This window comes from Lineus longissimus, chromosome 16, assembly GCF_910592395.1.
Source record: "Lineus longissimus chromosome 16, tnLinLong1.2, whole genome shotgun sequence".
In the NCBI taxonomy this organism is placed as follows: domain Eukaryota; kingdom Metazoa; phylum Nemertea; class Pilidiophora; order Heteronemertea; family Lineidae; genus Lineus; species Lineus longissimus.
Window position 1 is genome coordinate 14834878 of NC_088323.1, and position 20681 is coordinate 14855558.

At 42.3% G+C, this 20681-nt stretch overlaps 1 protein-coding gene across 1 annotated transcript in view; it reads right to left on the bottom strand.

Annotated features, from left to right (window-relative positions):
- Nucleotides 1-20677, bottom strand: part of LOC135500546 (general transcription factor 3C polypeptide 4-like) — a 32571-nt gene extending 11894 nt beyond the window's left edge. The window contains exons 1-14 of the mRNA XM_064792080.1: nt 20567-20677; nt 18685-18817; nt 17046-17172; nt 14215-14293; nt 12716-12845; nt 11691-11817; nt 9918-10003; nt 7805-7956; nt 6560-6680; nt 3115-3292; nt 2237-2282; nt 2023-2083; nt 336-483; nt 126-186 (exon numbers count right to left, since the gene is read on the bottom strand). Of these exons, the coding sequence (XP_064648150.1) occupies nt 126-186; nt 336-483; nt 2023-2083; nt 2237-2282; nt 3115-3292; nt 6560-6680; nt 7805-7956; nt 9918-10003; nt 11691-11817; nt 12716-12845; nt 14215-14293; nt 17046-17125 (1269 nt within the window). The 5' untranslated portion in view covers nt 17126-17172; nt 18685-18817; nt 20567-20677. The remainder of the gene's footprint in view (nt 1-125; nt 187-335; nt 484-2022; nt 2084-2236; nt 2283-3114; nt 3293-6559; nt 6681-7804; nt 7957-9917; nt 10004-11690; nt 11818-12715; nt 12846-14214; nt 14294-17045; nt 17173-18684; nt 18818-20566) is intronic.
- Between the last annotated feature and the right edge of the window lie 4 nt (nt 20678-20681).

Consider the following 20681-nt stretch of genomic DNA (forward strand, 5'->3'; position numbering starts at 1 on the left):
TGCGACATGCGCCTGGTTTTGGTGTGACGGGTCACATTTGGACATTTTCAAATACAGTTACAAATTTCAAATTATCCACAAACGGTGTACGTCTTTTAACCACCGAGACAAAATCAAATGCTCACCATCCTGGCCATATTCTTATCATCAGCCGGAGTCGAACAAATCAAAACAATCATTAGAAACCTGCAGAGAGATGAACAGAATATACACGATAAATATCTTTTAGAAGTTATTAGCGTCCAAATTTTATAATTTTGAATCTTTCATTTGTTGTGTTTGACGTTTTATCAGTCATGAGGATACTTTCGTTTGACTATTGTTTCACTACCTACCGGATTAACTTCTTTTGGAAAGAATTCAACGTCTGCCAGAGATCTTTGTCGGTCAGCAACAGCTGTAGGCGCATGGGGAGGGTCTGACCACTGAAGACCTGTCGGCGAAGATCCTCAATTAGGTCAGAATACGACGTTAAGTTCTGCTCTGAAAGTTGAAAGAACGAATTGGACTTCTCAAAAGTGGTCTTCATCTATATTTAGCCAATACCAAGCTCTTAAAGGGGGACTATAGGCAGGAGGAAGGAGGTTAAATTGGCCATTTTCAGGTGACCCCAAACCACGCTTAAAGGCCAACGCTGTTTGTTAAAAACTTTGACTTTGTAATTGAATTTGAAATTTGTCAATTGCTTAAATACGCACTAAATATAAATTCCAGCTTTGCTGTTAGTGGATTGCTATTTAAAGTGATACTATGATGTGATTTACAACTCTGCGGAAATACGTCCGTTTTTAATTGTTGATCACAAATGTAAAGTTCAAATTTTCCATTTTTGATTAGATTTATTATAAAATCGCTTAATGTAAACCACCGCGACCGCGAAAATGTTCATGTTGTGACGTCATCAACGAAAACGGCATCGAAGCGAGCCGTCCGGGAGGGATTAAACCATCAATTTCTAGAAAATGTGCATTTCGATTCGAAAACCTTACCGATTTATGAGAAAGTGACGTAGTCATTTGTCAAAAACAGCTAAAACATTATATGGTGAAATTTGACACGAGTTACCCTTTAACTGGACCACAAGAAATCACGAACGGTGTACCCCTTTAAGGGAATGGGTCATGTGTGTTTCAGCACTAAATATATTCATCGTACAGGCGTGAATAGTTTTGACCTACTGTGAGATGGGAGAGACCTCTATTGACAACTTTGTGTAACTAATCTTGCCTACCTCGGTACTACCTATAAAGTCCCTTTGATGTCAAACCTATTTCTTTGAGGGAGGTGTTGCTTTGCTCTTGAGAGAACTATAATTACAAGTTTGTAAGCTTGGGGTCGGGGATTCATATCCCTTTTGAGGCACTTAGCGTTGGTGCAGAGAGGATCACCGACAAGCCAGGGATGGGAGTTCGAGGAGAATTTACCGTATTTTGCTGCGTATAAAACGCACCGGGGTATAAAGCGCACCCATTGAGTCCGTAGACGAAATCCAGACATAAGGCGCACCTACGTATAACACGCAGTACATTTTACATAATTTACACAACTTCTGAGATGCCCCCTGCCTATCTTTCCTTCGTAAAAGCCTCGCTTTGATGTTAAATCATGGCGGCACACGATCAGCTGATTTATCGATTTGGATTTATCTCGCATCTACGCTCTGAATATTGCCGCTAAGGACCCTCAAAAACATTTATAGAAGTAACTGAAATGATAATGAGGATACTAATATGTATTGCGTACAAAACAGGCGAGTTAGCATCGGTGAACTATGCAAAGTGCATCGATATTCCCGATTTTTCTTTCGTGCAAAAATATACAATGCGCCGACTTGGTTGCGAGCCAAAAAAGCCGTCAAAAGAAATGAGTTGATGGAAAAAATCTTGTGATCATTCGGTGGCTTCCTAGGGCTAGGCCATAGATAACACGCACCTTCGTATAACGCGCACCCCCCGATTTTAGGGCTTTCTTGGGTCAAAAAGCTGCGCCTTATACGCAGCAAAATACGGTACATAAACTTACTGTTGCCTCGGAGTAGAATGTCGGCTATTTCGTCACGAGAATGGAGACTTGTAAAAATTAACTGAAAACGGAACAGACAGAAATTGCTAGAAGTAAACCAGGTCAAATACCATGATTTTAACCATGGTGGTTTCAGAATTTACCATGCTCACCATGGTGAAATATTTTACCGTGAGATATTTCAAATATTTCAAGAGATAAATACAAAACTTACCTTTAAAGCAGTTTTTTCCTTCAACCGATTGTAAGTGTAATTTGGACTGAAAAATAAATAGTTCAGAAAAATTATATGTGACTCGCTCTACCAAAACTAGGCGCTTGTCGCATCTGAACTTGACAGGTTGATACGGACTTGTTGTTCATTTCCCTATTGTAGACCTTTTGTGAAATCTATTACAAACTGATTTGGTCACATTTCACAAAAGGTCTACAATAGGGAAATGAACAACAAGTCCGTATCAACCTGTCAAGTTCAGATGCGACAAGCGCCTAGTTTTGGTAGAGCGGGTCACATATATTGCCATTGGAAACTCTCTAAGTGAAAACCTCTCTATTATGGACAATTTAAAAACGACAATATGTCAGTCGTGTCGTCTTGTCCTGCGCCAGGTAATTACAAGGAGATCCAAAATGCTGGGGTGATTCAAGAGTCATCATTTTCATTGCTCCAGGCCCAATTATGACATAACCTATGTACCTTTGTAGGACACCAAGCAAATGGCCGTTCCTCGACAATGTGGCCCCATGACTCACCAGTTAGACCTTGCATAACCTACCTTTGTAGGACACCAAGCAAATGGCCGTTCCTCGACAATGTGGCCCCGTGACTCACCAGTTAGACCTTGCATAACCTACCTTTGTAGGACACCAAGCAAATGGCCGTTCCTTGACAATGTGGCCTCGTGACCTGTCAGTTAGACCTTGCGTAACCTACCTTTGTAGGACACCAAGCAAATGGCCGTTCCTTGACAATGTGGCCTCGTGACTCACCAGTTAGACCTTGCATAACCTACCTTTGTAGGACACCAAGCAAATGGCCGTTCCTTGACAATGTGGCCCCGTGACTCACCAGTTAGACCTTGCATAACCTACCTTTGTAGGACACCAAGCAAATGGCCGTTCCTCGACAATGTGGCCCCGTGACATCTAAGCGGCTTAGGCTCGTGCGGTAAACGAACGACACCGGATTGTCCGTGTTCGTGGAGATACATATTAACCATCCGGTCCTCCGATGCAGTGATGGTGGTGGTGCCCTCTGCATGACACATCCCTGAAATGGAACAAAACAATATCAAAGGCGATTTCGCACGACCGCTTTTTACAATTTCTCTGGCAGTAAAAATGAACCTTCAAATTTCCTGTTTAAAAGTCTAGCACAGCTGGATCAGTAAGCTAGACTCGGCCTGATGAACATGTGGACAATAGGGCCTGCAATAGGGTTCCATTCAGAAACTCACTCTCTTCTGTTTATGAGTACAGCACAGATCAGTAAGCTAGACTCAGCCTGATGAACATGTGGACAATAGGGCCTGCAATAGGGCTCCATTCAGAAACTCACTCTCTTCTGTTTATGAGTACAGCACAGATCAGTAACCAAGACTCGGCCTGATGAACATGTGGACAATAGGGCCTGCAATAGGGTTCCATTCAGAAACTCGCTCCCTTCTGTTTATGAGTACAGCACAGATCAGTAAGCTAGACTCAGCCTGATGAACATGTGGACAATAGGGCCTGCAATAGGGTTCCATTCAGAAACTCACTCTCTTCTGTTTATGAGTACAGCACAGATCAGTAAGCTAGACTCAGCCTGATGAACATGTGGACAGAAGGGCCTGCAATAGGGCTCCATTCAGAAACTCACTCTCTTCTGTTTATGAGTACAGCACAGATCAGTAAGCTAGACTCGGCCTGATGAACATGTGGACAATAGGGCCAGCAATAGGGTTCCATTCAGAAACTCACTCTCTTCTGTTTAGGAGTACATCACAGATCAGTAAGCTAGACTCAGCCTGATGAACACGTGGACAATAGGGCCTGCAATAGGGTTCCATTCAGAAACTCACTCTCTTCTGTTTATAGGCCTTTTTACACGGTGCTGGTTCAAGACAACCCTCCTGAACCGTCACGAGGCGTGTTCGGTTCAGGACGGTTCATTTCGCTTTTACACGGGGACGGTTCGACAATCTGGCCTCGATCCGGCTCCAGGCCGGTTCGTCACTAACATCGTCAATTGGTGGCGCTGATCAATCCTGCTGGCGGTGGAGCTACGAAAATATCACAACCTTCAACAAATAATACAAAATGGTTCACGATGGCGCCGGTGAGATGCAGAGTTTTTGCTTTGGTACACAGCATTTGTATGGAAAGAAAGCTCTTGCTCTCGATAAATTGAAGATTTCACAGCAGTTTCTTTCCGCGGAAAATTTCATGCCAGGAACACGGCAGCTATTCCCGCGAATGACGTCACGGAGCTGGTTCGCTTTTACACGCATAAATAAACCCTCCTCCACCGGCCTACACCGGCCTGCACCGACCCGAGACCGGCGATCGGAACCCGCCTCGGACCAGGAGGGTTCAGGACGGTAGGTTCGCTTTTACACGAGGGAAAATAAACCGGCTGGTACCTGAACTAGTCTCGATCCGGCTTGAACCCGCACCGTGTAAAAACGCCTTATGAGTACAGCACAGATCAGTAAGCTAGACTCGGCCAGATGAACATGTGGACAATAGGGCCAGCAATAGGGCTCCATTTAGAAACTCACTCTCTTCTGTTTATGAGTACAGCACAGATCAGTAAGCTAGACTCAGCCTGATGAACATGTGGACAATAGGGCCAGCAACAGGGCTCCATTTAGAAACTCACTCTCTTCTGTTTATGAGTACAGCACAGATCAGTAAGCTAGACTCAGCCTGATGAACATGTGGACAATAGGGCCAGCAATAGGGCTCCATTTAGAAACTCACTCTCTTCTGTTTATGAGTACAGCACAGATCAGTAAGCTAGACTCAGCCTGATGAACATGTGGACAATAGGGCCAGCAATAGGGCTCCATTTAGAAACTCACTCTCTTCTGTTGATGAGTACAGCACAGATCAGTAAGTTAGACTCGGCCTGATGAACATGTGGACAATAGGGCCTGCAATAGGGCTCCATTCAGAAACTCACTCTCTTCTGTTTATGAGTACAGCACAGATCAGTAAGCTAGACTCAGCCTGATGAACGTGTGGGCAATAGGGCCTGTAATAGGGTTCCATTCAGAAACTCACTCTCTTCTGTTTATGAGAACAGCACAGATCAGTAAGCTGGACTTAGCCTGATGAACACGTGAACAATAGGGCCTGCAATAGGGTTCCATTCAGAAACTCACTCTCTTCTGTTGATGAGTACAGCACAGATAAGTAAGCTAGACTCGGCCTGATGAACATGTGGACAATAGGGCCTGCAATAGGGCTCCATTCAGAAACTCACTCTCTTCTGTTTATGAGTACAGCACAGATCAGTAAGCTAGACTCGGCCTGATGAACATGTGGACAATAGGGCCTGCAATAGGGTTCCATTCAGAAACTCACTCTCTTCTGTTTATGAGTACAGCACAGATCAGTAAGCTAGACTCGGCCTGATGAACATGTGGACAATAGGGCCAGCAATAGGGTTCCATTCAGAAACTCACTCTCTTCTGTTCATGAATACAGCACAGATCAGTAAGCTAGACTCAGCCTTATGAACATGTGGACAATAGGGCCTGCAATAGGGCTCCATTCAGAAACTCACTCTCTTCTGTTTATGAGTACAGCACAGATCAGTAAGCTAGACTCGGCCTGATGAACATGTGGACAATAGGGCCTGCAATAGGGTTCCATTCAGAAACTCACCCTCTTCTGTTTATGAGTACAGCACAGATCAGTAAGCTAGACTCAGCCTGATGAACATGTGGACGATAGGGCCTGCAATAGGGTTCCATTCAGAAATTCATGTATGACTAGATGAGGCATCAACCGAGTTAAAACCCACCGTGGCGCGGTGAGGGTATTATGTTCCTCCTACGGTGTGTGCATTAAGCCTTATTGCTACCGGCAATTTCGTTCACTAGGATATCGGAGAGACCCTGCCGTTCATATCTTAGCTTCCTAACATTCCAAACAAGTAACGTTGTTACTCAATATTTTAAAAAGATGAACTGACAATTTCAACGCTTTATAATTTGATATTGTAATGATAATAGTTGAAATAATACAATACAAAGATTCACCGCAGAACTCCCGCAGTTCAAAATTCATGCAAGCCACCCGATGTGATGTCACCCAGGGAAAGTAAATCCAACCCGCTGGCCAAAGAGAGAGGTCATTCCGATAGCCACGGGTAAAAAACCTGTCAGATACATCAATATTATTCGTTCAGGAAATATTCCTCTGTAACTCACTACAAATATATTGCGGCGGACTGCGGTAAAAATTAGATGCCATAAATTGTCATGGCGACCAACTTGCATGAATTTTGAATGCAGCAGTTTTTGCACTGATGTTTACTGACACCTACCGACTATTTGCATGGCATGCTGGATGACTGGTGTAGGGGTTGACGTCACCTTTAGTCCATCAGTCAGGTCAAGGTCGAATTTTAATAAGAAGCTTTCTTTCACTACAAAGAGGGCGCTCTCCTGAATAAGAGAACGCATAAAATATTTTACTAATGTTTGTGAACAAAATTACTGTGTAAACACGTTTAAGAGGTCGATGCAGGTCTTATAAACCTAACAGATTAAACAGACCACTAGTACACTTGTCCCTTCAATGGCTTAAATGTTTCAACACAGTAGGCCTATGCATGTTACCAAGATTCTAATCTATAATTGAAGTTACCAAGAATTCATAAAGACTAGTCTTTATTTCTTCTTGATGTTACTTATACTGGTATTTGAACAAACAGTCTAGTACTCAGTACCACATTTGACTATGAAGGACTGATTGCGGCTGTGGGATGTCACTTGAATACCACAGCTGCAGCGCACATTATTAACAACTACAGTCGCACCTCCCTTACCGGACACCTCTCTATTAAGGATACCCTCTCTAATCAGGACACTTGTTTTGGTCCCTAATTGTTTTTTTCTCTCATTCAATCTGACCTCTCTAATCAGGACACCTGTCTATTAAGGATAGCACTTGTCAGTCCAGAGGGTGTCCTTAATAGAGAGGTTCAACTGTCGTAAAGGGTAAATCGGCACCAGTTCAACGACAGGTCCTTAAAGGGAATTGGAACCGCCGAGCGAATTATTCAACTTTTCGACTTTCACCGCCCGAGAAAGTCAAACTTCCAACTTCCTATTCGAGTTCAGATTTGTAGCTCCGCCCCCAGTGCCCGAGCATGCGCAGTTCAATTTGTTATTATTGAGAATCATGTGAGAATCACGTGAGTCATGCGATCTTTCATTCATAAGGTTTCGTAGTAAATTCCATAGTAGTGACGTCACTCAATGATTGACAGCTAGGCGCCATGTTTCATTCATGCCTCGTTCCGATACGTGGGAAATGAAAACGAGGTCATACGAACTGGCTTGGCGGTTTCAGTTCCCTTTAAACTGGATGGTAGAGGCTCGACTTCTTTGAAACTTTTTTGGTGTTGGCTTTTGTATCATTCAACTTCCTTCAAAGTTCAAGGTGTTACACCAAACCACGCCCTTCTTTTGACTTTCTTTGTATTTCTGCCAAAATAGATTCTGCTCATTACAAAATCATACTTTTGAAATTATTTTAAAAACAAGCTCCATAAAAATGATCCTACCTGCTTTTTCCAAAGCATATCGGTGCAGGCCAACCTATCGGTGTGCTCCCACAGTACAAACTCCTCCTTCAAGCTGATATCACCCGAGACACCATCAAATATACACATCATTGCTTTTACTCGACCATCATTAAAACCGACACACAGAAACCCTGTAAAAAAAACAAAGTGAACTCTTTGAAATAACAGCACCAGTAAAATTGAACAATGACGTCTATTAGAACAATAAATCAAAGCCTAAGGAAAAGACAGGCAACCCCGAAGACAAGTCTGACAACAAAAAATGGCAGAACCACAGACCAACATCCCTGAAGCAAACTTGGTCACTAATTCACCAGAAAAGTTAGCAGAACCACAGACCAACATCCCTGAAGCAAACTTGGTCACTAATTCACTAGAAAAGTTAGCAGAACCACAGACCAACATCCCTGAAGCAAACTTGGTCACTAATTCACCAGAAAAGTTAGCAGAACCACAGACCAACATCCCTGAAGCAAACTTGGTCACTAATTCACTAGAAATTTAGCAGAACCACAGACCAACATCCCTGAAGCAAACTTGGTCACTGATTCACCAGAAAAGTTAGCAGAACCACAGACCAACATCCCTGAAGCAAACTTGGTCACTAATTCACCAGAAAGTTAGCAGAACCACAGACCAACATCCCTGAAGCAAACTTGGTCACTAATTCACTAGAAATTTAGCAGAACCACAGACCAACATCCCTGAAGCAAACTTGGTCACTGATTCACCAGAAAGTTAGCAGAACCACAGACCAACATCCCTGAAGCAAACTTGGTCACTAATTCACTAGAAATTTAGCAGAACCACAGACCAACATCCCTGAAGCAAACTTGCTCACTAATTCACCAGAAAAGTTAGCAGAACCACAGACCAACATCCCTGAAGCAAACTTGCTCACTAATTCACCAGAAAAGTTAGCAGAACCACAGACCAACATCCCTGAAGCAAACTTGGTCACTAATTCACCAGAAAAGTTAGCAGAACCACAGACCAACATCCCTGAAGCAAACTTGGTCACTAATTCACTAGAAATTTAGCAGAACCACAGACCAACATCCCTGAAGCAAACTTGGTCACTAATTCACCAGAAAAGTTAGCAGAACCACAGACCAACATCCCTGAAGCAAACTTGGTCACTAATTCACCAGAAAAGTTAGCAGAACCACAGACCAACATCCCTGAAGTAAACTTGGTCACTGATTCACCAGAAAAGTTAGCAGAACCACAGACCAACATCCCTGAAGCAAACTTGGTCACTAATTCACCAGAAAAGTTAGCAGAACCACAGACCAACATCCCTGAAGCAAACTTGGTCACTAATTCACCAGAAAAGTTAGCAGAACCACAGACCAACATCCCTGAAGCAAACTTGGTCACTAATTCACCAGAAAAGTTAGCAGAACCACAGACCAACATCCCTGAAGCAAACTTGGTCACTAATTCACCAGAAAAGTTAGCAGAACCACAGACCAACATCCCTGAAGCAAACTTGGTCACTTATTCACCAGAAAAGTTAGCAGAACCACAGACCAACATCCCTGAAGCAAACTTGGTCACTAATTCACCAGAAAAGTTAGCAGAACCACAGACCAACATCCCTGAAGCAAACTTGGTCACTAATTCACCAGAAAAGTTAGCAGAACCACAGACCAACATCCCTGAAGCAAACTTTGTCACTAATTCACCAGAAAAGTTAGCAGAACCACAGACCAACATCCCTGAAGTAAACTTGGTCACTAATTCACCAGAAAAGCTAGCAGAACCACAGACCAACTTCCCTGAAGCAAACTTGGTCACTAATTCACCAGAAAAGTTAGCAGAACCAATGACAGCAGTGAATACAGACAAAACGGGGAACAGACAGAAAAAAACTAAGCCACAAATTCCAATTCTAATGGTTGAAAGACCGACAGACACCCCCCAAGACAAGTCCAATTCTCAGTCACAACCCACGATAAAAAAACGAAAAACGACGACATACCTAGTACCGAATCAAACGTAGAGCCTGGTAAACATGAAAGAAAAACATACTTCATCATGCCCAATTTTATGGCATCTGATTTTTACTAATCCCCGAAAAACAACCTACCTTTTTCCTCTTCAGTTTGACACCAATGGCAGGTGGATGGTAACTTCATATTAGTCGACTTGATTCCTAATAGTTGAGGCTCTTCACTGAAAAAAAATAACATAAACATATTTCAGAGGGGGTAGGGGCTTTTTTGCGATGCCAGGATTGACCAAATAATGGCCAGGATTATCAGGATGAATGTCGATGATTGAGCGGGGTTCAAGAGTATTCTGGAGAGGCACTCGATTGCATTGGGGTTTGCCAAAATTGTTGGGCGGGATTTGGGATGGAGCTTTTTTTATGACGGGACATTGGGAGAGGTAAACCCTACACCCGTCTCATTTTAACAATAAACGGGTGAAGAAAACGACGGATAAATATTGCATATTGCCGATTCTTCTTCTTCACCTGTGATTGTTCAGTGTGAGCATGTTTGTTGCGTGCCACTATGGCTGGGCATCAATTGCTGGTATAGTAAGTCAGTCTTAAAGAAGAAGTCCATCTCAAGGTATTTCCCACTTGATTTTCATCATTTGCTAGCCTTCAGATCACTCAGTTACTCATTAGAGACAAACTCTGCTTTCCTTAACCCACTTCTTACAGGAGACTTCTTGAAAATTACCCTTATTTCAACAGGCTCGAGATGGGTCTGGTCAAATATCAATTTCTCTCGGGTGCAGCAGGTTTGAGACATAAGACGTCATATGATACCATCTTCCGTTTGATAGCTGTAACATTTCCACAGACTGTTCGGTATGTGTAGAGGCGATTTCAAATGTGCAACTTTGAACACGTCAAGGGTACTTCTCAGTGATGGTGTGTTGAAAATTTTACCTTTGATGATTTCCAAAAGTTTAACTTTAACCCTTAGAACCCTGGGTTCTGCAGAGGTACCCACCTCCGTACCCTGGGTTCCTGGGGTATTGAGAGGGTATTTGAAAAGAATCTAGAATAAAAACTATTAGAGAAAAACCTTCCAAGTAAAGTTTGTGATGTTCCTCTAGCTTTCCTCTATCTATTAAAAAAGAGTCCTGAATGAAAAAAGACGCCCCCATTTCTTTAAAGCGGAGGCAAAAATGCGAGTGGTTGCCACTTTTTTGAGGTCTTTACGAATAGGCTTTTTCCCAGCCCTTGGCACCCTGCTGGGCGGCCCTATGAAAAGATCGTCTGCTTGACTGGCGTCACCAACACACTGAGCGATGGGAGAGACATCCTGTGGTAGGTGGCTGAGCTAATACTCGTTCAGTAGCTGATAGCAATGGGCCAACTGTTCGGTACCAAAACCGGCTGCTCGGGTACATATGTACCTCTTGTCACCGGCACAGAAACCGGCTGCTCGGGTATATGTGCCTCTTGTCACCGGCACAGAAACCGGCTGCTCGGGTATATGTGCCTCTTGTCACCGGCACAGAAACCGGCTGCTCGGGTATATGTGCCTCTTGTCACCGGCACAGAAACCGGCTGCTCGGGTATATGTGCCTCTTGTCACCGGCACAGAAACCGGCTGCTCGGGTATATGTGCCTCTTGTCACCGGCACAGAAACCGGCTGCTCGGGTATATGTGCCTCTTGTCACCGGCACAGAAACCGGCCGCTCGGGTATATGTGCCTCTTGTCACCGGCACAGAAACCGGCCGCTCGGGTATATGTGCCTCTTGTCAGCGGCACAGAAACCGGCCGCTCGGGTATATGTGCCTCTTGTCAGCGGCACAGAAACCGGCCGCTCGGGTATATGTGCCTCTTGTCAGCGGCACAGAAACCTCCCCAGCTCTGCACCTTCATGCCAACTTACCCCATAACGACTGGGACCTGGATCCTCCACGAGACAACATCACCACCTTTTGTCATCATGAAGAGCACGAGCATTCTTCTGATCTCATCTCCATCTGTAGTGCTGAATACATGAGACCAGCACATGTCTGGAAACAAATGAAAAGGCCATGGGCCATTGTGCTCACTGTATAAATATTTGGTGGTCAGGAATTCATCCTGGTTAAGAAACATGCTACATGTATACGTAAAGGTCAAATCAAAATGGGTATGACATGTGATGTGTCCTTGTTTGGAGGGCCTACCATAAAAATATTATCGAAAACAAGTCACGTATAGATGAGATATCACTCGTTATGTATGTTTTCACTTTTGGACCCCTGGTGGCCAAGTCCAGAATCAGACTGGACCATAATTCAGTATCAGAGGTCTCCTGTGTACAAAGTTTCAAGTTCATAGCCCTGGCAGTTAAGAAACGTGGCAGTGTTTTTAAAAAACAGGATACTAACGACGATGATGACAGACACTGGGGTATTTTATAGACTTCCCCACGGTGAGCCAAAAATCACAAGGCACACATCATGCCCATTCTACTGTAGGCTTTTTCATTTGTAAATACAACTGTCCTTTTGGGCTGCTGGGCAATAATCTACAAAGTTTGGCTTTTCTTCAATCTAATTTTGGGACCCAACAGAATTTCCAGGTAAGATTTGCAGACCAAGTAAAAAAATCTTCACCGGAGATGATTTTGGGGGTTCTGAACGGTGCCAAAGTTTCCAATGGATAGTTTTAAATGAATCATGAAAGGCAAACAGTGGTCTTTGGTCTTTTGTGACCTAACTATGAGACTGACTTGATGTCTGATGTCTTTTAAAGGTGATTAGGAGTATATTTGGCCTTTCTGACCTCCAGAAAATACTTCAGGAGGGCCCACCTCCTCAAAAGACAAAAATCTTTTCTTCTAATTCTGACCCACTTATTTGAGTTCCCCCTAGTAAGGGCAGCTGAGTGCATTGAGAGAAATTGACAACCCGCTGTAACACTTACCCACGGCGGCCAGCTGATACAACATCAACTCATATACACCAGGTTTATCAACGCCGCGAATGCCTCTCTTTAACGCGGAGAAGTTCTTCCCCTTGTGATACTCGTGATAGAGTTTTGAAATATCCACCGCCTGGAATAAACAGGGATATCGTCAACGCAGATATGACCCGTCATGGCCAAATGAGCCACATGTCGCTCCGAGCTTGACACATTGAGACGGACTGGTTGTTCATTTCACTATTGTCTGCCTTTTTGTGAAATCGAAGTATATCAGTTTCTTTTATCATGTCCAGGTGTCATTTAAGGCTCATCTTCTGTGCGACATGCGACTCATTTTGCCGTGGTGGGTCACAGATCATCTCAGAAAATCATGAAATCTTGAAACCTGATATTTTGAGAAAACTTGAAACTGGATATTTTGAGATGCACATCAGATTCATTGGATGACTTTCAAATTGCAATGAATCTGTCTTTTTCTTTGAGTAAAAAAGATAGCGCTTAAAGGGTTAAATAGATTAGAGCGGCACTGCTCTTCTTTACTGTTCATCACCATGGACATTCAAGAGGAGCCAGTGACGGCTGAGCAGATATCAATAGGTCGAGCGTACGGCTGCTATGGGCCTTTTTATGTTTGGCAGGCCATCCCGCCAAAAACACCTACACTGGTCCACTGCGGCCACCATTTTCATCGTGTGACGTCACACGACTGTTTCTAATGTCACAAAGGCCTCTCTTGTGGCAAGACGCGCCATTTTTGCAAGTGTCCGACCATCATCTTTCTTGGAATTGACATGGTACGCCGTCATTTTCACCAACATGGCCGACGTCTGTTTTTGGCGCAAATACAGTAGAACCTCCCTTAGCAGACACCTCTTTGTTAAGGACACCCTCTCTATTAAGGAAACTAGTTTTGGTCCCAAATTGGATGTTGCTATTCAATTTGACCTCTCTAATCAGGACACCTCTCTATTAAGGACAGCACTAGTCAGTCCTGAGGTGTCCTTAATAGAAAGGTTCTACTGTACATTTGTCCCTTGAATGGCCAATATCAATCCCTAAAGTATTTCATGAAGCAATCACTCTGCACAGAAAGTTCGTCAGTTTTGATATATAATATCTCACTGGTTTCTCATAGGTAAACTGTATTTTGGACAATTTTACATGGTATCTACTGACCATTTAAGGGTTGGCAAAAGGGACGACAAATTTTGGCTAGAACCTGAAGTCCAAAATCAATAGAACTCCTTCAAAATGAAGTGAATGTCGATTTGAAACCTTGTAGGCTGTTCTCTGAAAACATAAAACAGACTCCCAACCTTGAAATTGGCATTCAATTTGTTTTAAAAGAGATTTAATTGCTTTTAGATTTCAGGTTCTATCGAAAATGGTGGTACCTATTGCCTGCCCTTAACTAGGTTTAATTCCAATGGCAGTCATAACGATACAATAAGGTGCCCAGGTGCCAGTTTGATGAGGCGAGGGTTAAACGCACAACGTACCTTTTGCAACTCTCGGCCTTTTCCTCTATTGTGGCAAAGGTGGAGTCGGTGATCTAAACTAAGCGTTGCCAAAATACATCTGAAAATTAAAGAACGTTCACAGAAAAACACATTGAGGCGGGACGCTGCTTGAGTTTCACACACAGGCTAAGGTTTTGTCATAAAATCTACAATGGAGGATAATCATAAAAGATTCTATGACGGCCCATCATTGTTTCCATAATCGGCGTAAAGACACAAAAAGTTGGCGAAACAAAGTCATGTGACGTGCATGGCGACAAGTCCTGGCATGTTCTTTCATGATAATGATGTCACACATTTATATAGCGCTCCTCAGTAACATAACTGTTAAAGCGCTGTCGGATATCAAATTATTACCCCGGTCTCCACAGAAATCAATCAGGGGTTTCAAGGAGCAACCAGAAGGCGCTCACTTGAACTTGACCAGTCGGGGAACCAAGGAGTGACTCGGCCGGGAGTCGAACCCACGACCTCCTGATCATGAGGCCGACTCTCTTCCACTGCGCTACCGCTGCCCCTTTATGTCAATTTGGATGAAAGTAGGCAGGTACACTATTATGACACCACTGTACACGACAGCAACGTGAAAATCTACATCACATATTTACAGAATTGAAAAATATAGCTTCAGATTTCAAATTCTGAAAGAACAAAATGGCTTTAAGATTCGTTATCGCATTGACCATCAGACTATGCTTGACCTGGATATTCAACGGTTATTGAAACAAGGTGTTTTTTGTTGCTTGGATGAGAACACTTGGAAGTCCTTCAGGCCTTTCGATTACATCATTTTCACACCGCTATACGGTGTAGGAAATATGGCATGTCCCCAAATTAGGCCCTGAAAAAATGTCCCCATAATAGAAAAAAAAAAAAAAAATTTCTTTTTTTTAAGGGGTAATTTGACCCCCTGAAGCGTTTTTTGACACCTTAAATGACCAAATCTCATCCGAAATGGCCTAATTTGATACTTTTCATCCTAAAATTATGAGTTTTCAGGTGCATGTGACAATGTCAGTCAATAAGGACGTCGATGTTCAGGCAAATTGGCACGACGAAATGTCCCCAAATTAAGCTAAAAAGCAAAAAAAATGTCCCCAAAATAAGCTAAAAAAATACAGGGTGTAGAGGTCTCCATGTAATTGAACGGACTGTCCTTGGGCCAAGGCCTACAGTGTACTGAAGCAGTTGCACAGGCCTTCATGAAATGTGACCCACCACAGCAAAATGGGTCGCATGTCGCACAGAAGATGAGCCTAAAATGACACCAGGACATAGAAGAGGAAATTGAAACAATCAGATTTCACAAAAGGCAGACTATAGTGAAATGAACAACCAGTCCGTCTCAACCTGTCAAGCTCGAAGCGACATGCGGCTCATTTTGCTGTAGTGGGTCACAAATGGGGATTTCATGCCACAAAATGATTTTAGATCAGGGCGGGCCTGATCAATGAAATGCTGCATTCAATCATTCTCCACAGCAGACATTTCGCATCATCACACAACTAGTATTTTGGCATACATCCAAACACTAATGATCATGTGTGCCCATGTGATATCATACGTTACGCCCCGTACCCATTAGGAGAATTGATTTCACCAGGATCAAATGAAATGTATCCCGACATGAAGAGATCACTTTTGATGAGTACGCTCAGACCCTTAAAAAATAAACAAATCAGTTCCTGCCAACAGTAGACCTGAGGCGGTGAACATTTTGTAGCAAAGACCTAGGCCCTAAAGTCGTCAGATGTCGTAATGTTGTTCTCATCACGGCAGAGGGGCAGGCATATCTGATCGTCAGGGACCATCGTTAACTCAGAACATTGTCTGCAAAGAAGTCCTCTAAACCAACAATCAGGTTACAATTACATTGCCATTGTCCCCCCTATATTATCTGGTCATCTTTTTCCCTCTCTTCAAACAAGTACTGGTCATTTTTTCCCTCTCTTCAAACAAGTACTGGTCATTTTATCCCTCTCTTCAAACAAGTACTGGTCATTTTTCCCACTCTTCAAACAAGTACTGGTCATTTTTTCCCTCTCTTCAAACAAGTACTGGTCATTTTTTCCCTCTCTTCAAACAAGTACTGGTCATTTTTTCCCTCCCTTCAAACAAGCACTGGTCATTTTTTCCCTCCCTTCAAACAAGTACTGGTCATTTTTTCCCTCCCTTCAAACAAGTACTGGTCATTTTTTCCCTCCCTTCAAACAAGTACTGGTCATTTTTTCCCTCTCTTCAAACAAGTACTGGTCATTTTTTCCCTCCCTTCAAACAAGTACTGGTCATTTTTTCCCTCTCTTCAAACAAGTACTGGTCATTTTTTCCCTCCCTTCAAACAAGTACTGGTCATTTTTTCCCTCTCTTCAAACAAGTACTGGTCATTTTTTCCCTCTCATCAAACAAGTATTGGTCATTTTTTCCCTCTCTTCAAACAAGTACTGGTCATTTTTTCCCTCTCATCAAACAAGTACTGGTCATTTTTTCCCTCTCATCAAACAAGTACTGGTCATTTTTTCCCTCTCTTCAAACAAGCACTGGTCATTTTTTCCCTCTCATCAAACAAGTACTGGTCATTTTTTCCCTCTCTTCAAACAAGTACTGGTCATTTTTTCCCTCTCTTCAAACAAATACTGGTCATTTTTTCCCTCTCATCAAACAAGTACTGGTCATTTTTTCCCTCTCATCAAACAAGTATTGGTCATTTTTTCCCTCTCATCAAACAAGTACTGGTCATTTTTTCCCTCTCTTCAAACAAGTACTGGTCATTTTATCCCCAAGATTACACTTATGTTTGTCCTTCGACTTACTGGTTTTGAACATCAGCTCCAAGGGGAGACCAGGATATTTTCACGAATCCAAAGCTGGGCACATCGACTTGGCTGTTCATCTGTCCAATGTTCAGCGTGAGGTCAGAAAATATTCCAATTTCTTGTTCTGAAATATAGTGGAACCACCCTTAGCGGACACCTCTCTATTAAGGACAACCTCTCTATTAAGGACACGAAATTTATAGACGCATGCGCTTAAGAATGGCAAATTTGACCGGGTAAAACATGGGTGAAAACAAGCACTTTTCGTTTATATGCGCATGCGCCTAAATACGCATAAATACGGTATGTCTCAAATAATGTTATGCATAAAATAATGTCAATATTGACACGAGAGGTGCTGATTTCGGTCCTTACAATGCCTGTAGAACTAGTAAGTTGCCTCCATCTTGAAAAGCGCTACCGTGGATATTAAAAAGGAAGAGACAAGACCACTAATGAATATTCATAGGTTGGGTCGAGGTTGGGTCGAGGCCTATCAATTAGACGAGTGCATGTTTTTAACTCTCAAGTACATATTTGGAGAGGTATTGAAAAAATATTTGTTGTGGCAAGTCTACAGATATAAAGAAATTATTTGATGAAAAAATTAATTTCGAATTTTGCTAATTGGTTAATAGGGGGCGTGTTTTGAGATTGTTCTGCCAGTTGGCTGAAAAGAGTGGAAATATCAATGTCTGTCTAATTTGTCGATTATCAAAAAATTTCCGTGGTCAACTACCAGTTTATTTTTCACCATTTACTTGCCCGACTGTCCGGAATATCATATCAAAATTTCAGATTCACAACCCCACGCAGTATTTGATGCGTTGCGGTCAAACATTGACAATTTAACTGCTAAGCCTAAAAGGCTTAAAAAATCAATTGCGGTCTTGTCTCGGAAAGAATTTTTCTTATTGCAATGAAGCTACTGCATCACCACTAAGCTAGCGAAAATGGTTGCTGCCCTGTTCTGTGTTTATAGATCTCAATAAAATCACCTGAAAGCACACCAAAAAGTGTCAAGTTTTATTTACAAAGATCCCATTTTGTTAATCATTGATCAAATAAACAGTTTTACCAAAGAATCTGTCACTTACATGTATTAGGCCTGAATAAGACTTGGTCCGAACTGGTGACGCAGTGGACGAAATTTAAATTAAATTTCAGAGACTGGAATTGATCAATTGCCGTCACTGTGCGAGTTTGAAATAATGTAAGCAAGAGGCCTGCCTAATTTCTCAAAATTAAATGAATGACAAAAGTGACCAGGGTTTCCGCCAGGATTAAATTTGAGGGAGGGAGCAGAAAAAAAAAGATTTTCTAAAAAATAATTTTTTTTTCTAAATTTTTATTTTCTTTAAAAGGTAATATGATCCCTCCTGAGACGTTTTTTGGCCCTAAAACCGCTACAATGGGCTCCCAAATGCTCTTATTTTACATATCAAATCATGAAAATTACCCATTTGACAGTAAAACAAACTTTAGTGCTCAAAATTAAGGGGGGATATCTCCCCTTGAGATATTTTAGGGGGGGGGGATGAATCCCCCCATCCCCCCTCTGGCGGAAACCCTGGTGTCAAGAAGTTATATAATCAGCCCAGTGAAATTCTGCTTCATTAATGTCTGGTAATCTCACCTGTTGTACATTTCTGTATCAAGTTGACCTTGTTTACACCAACATCAACAATATTTTTTTCTTTGTCGGCGGGTATCAGGTAGTAGCGAAGATTTATCTGCTTCTCGGAATAGCTCGGAGAACACAATGGATCCTGAAAGTTTGAAAATAATCAGTCACCCTAAATAGCGTCCAATCATTTTTATCGCTAAAAGATAAAACTTTCAATTATGATAATTTATCGTGCTATTGAGGAAGTGTGCAAGACTTGTAAGGAAATTCCATCACTCATTGACTATAAATAGAAGGCGACTGTATGATACTTGGACAATTTCATCCCAAAACCTCATAGCCAAAGGCCATGGGAATGATTAATCCTGTTTACCGTCCGAGAGATTTAAAAAGATGATGAGGCTTTTTTTCAATTTTCATTATTCATTATCGGTTTACAGTCTGATTTACTGGTCAAAACACGCGATTCAGCAAGTTCCAGTAAATGGAAATCAGGTCGGTCATCAACATGAGGCATTGAAAAAATTTCATTATTATGATGAAGAGCCTACCCTGCCAAGTTTTTATTGTGTTTTTCAATCATTTAAGGTAAAGATGAACCACTGGAAAGATTATTTAAATAAAAAAATGATGGCAACAATAAAATAAATAGATTTTTTAAAAAATAATGAAAATATTTCATGTTCGTTCAGAACCCATGCGGGAGGTGGACGGTAAACAGGATTAATAATTCCCATGGCCTAATAGTTAACACTGCTAGCTGCCACGCAATAGGGCCTTGGTTCAATCCCGGGGAGAACATAGGATTGTATTTCTGGATGAACCAGTGATGCGCGGCTTTCAAGGAACTAAATCTCCTGGCTCTTTACAAAACATACAAGGTACGAAATACTTGAGGGCCAGTCAGATGAGACTCAAAGCCTTGGTACCTTGTTCCTGAGTGTCTATAGCTGCGCTTACACCACGAAATATTGGTGGACCAATTGCACGTACACCACCACATTGCCGCGACAAATTGGTTTGGCAATCCATTGCCGATACAAATTGCCGAGCGAATTTGTCCCACCAAGCTTGATGGTCCAAATTCGCCGGGCTTGTTGAAAGCTCGGCTTTGTCGTGGTGTAAGCGCAAATGGATCGGCAATTAGCTAGTTAGATGGTTCGGCTCCAGACGGCGTTTTCGAAATGGCGCTTTCTGCTTTATTGTTTGCGCGCCATCTGTAGCCGGATTTTATAACTAGCTGCAGCGCTGGTGTAAGCGCTTGGTGGATTTTCGATGGTGCGGCATTGGTTCCCGAACCAAGATTGGTGGTCCATTTTCAGGTGGTGTACGTGGGGCTTATGCCAGGGCAAGTAAAAGATCCCAAAGAGGTGGACAGTAGCCTCTAGTGGACTCCATATCTCTGGCAAAATTCCAATAGGGTTACAACGCCAGTATTGATGATGATAATATGATTAAATGCGATATGAGCCGAATCAAAAACCTTGGAGCTAACCTATTCCTATCACACTGCCCATATCATGATTGAACTGTCCTCCAAATTTCAGACAGCATTGATAGCATTAGCAAGGCTTATTGAAAGAAGTTGTTAAAATTTACAATCCCCAATCGGAAATGACGTAGTTTTAACGCATTCAACTATAAATTCACTGAATAGTGGCACTTCTTTCGTCAATTGATGACCTGTTCTTGGGCCTTGATCGGGGATTATAAACTCGTTCTGAAGAAGTACTTTAAACTGTGAAACTGAAAGAAGGTAATCTATGCATGCATAAATATTCACACCACTTCTTTTGGGACATCCTGTATCAGGTAAAAGCTGACCGAAGTTGCTAAAGAAAGGCTTCTCCAGGAATAAATAACCAATGACTGTACTAAAAATCTGCACTACCAGAATGACAATGCATTCATCAGTTGCTAGAGCAAGTCTATTGTCCTCGGACCAAGACAGATTCGATAAACCGCACGTATTTTGAGAAAATGAAAAACCCGAAATTGGTTTCTCC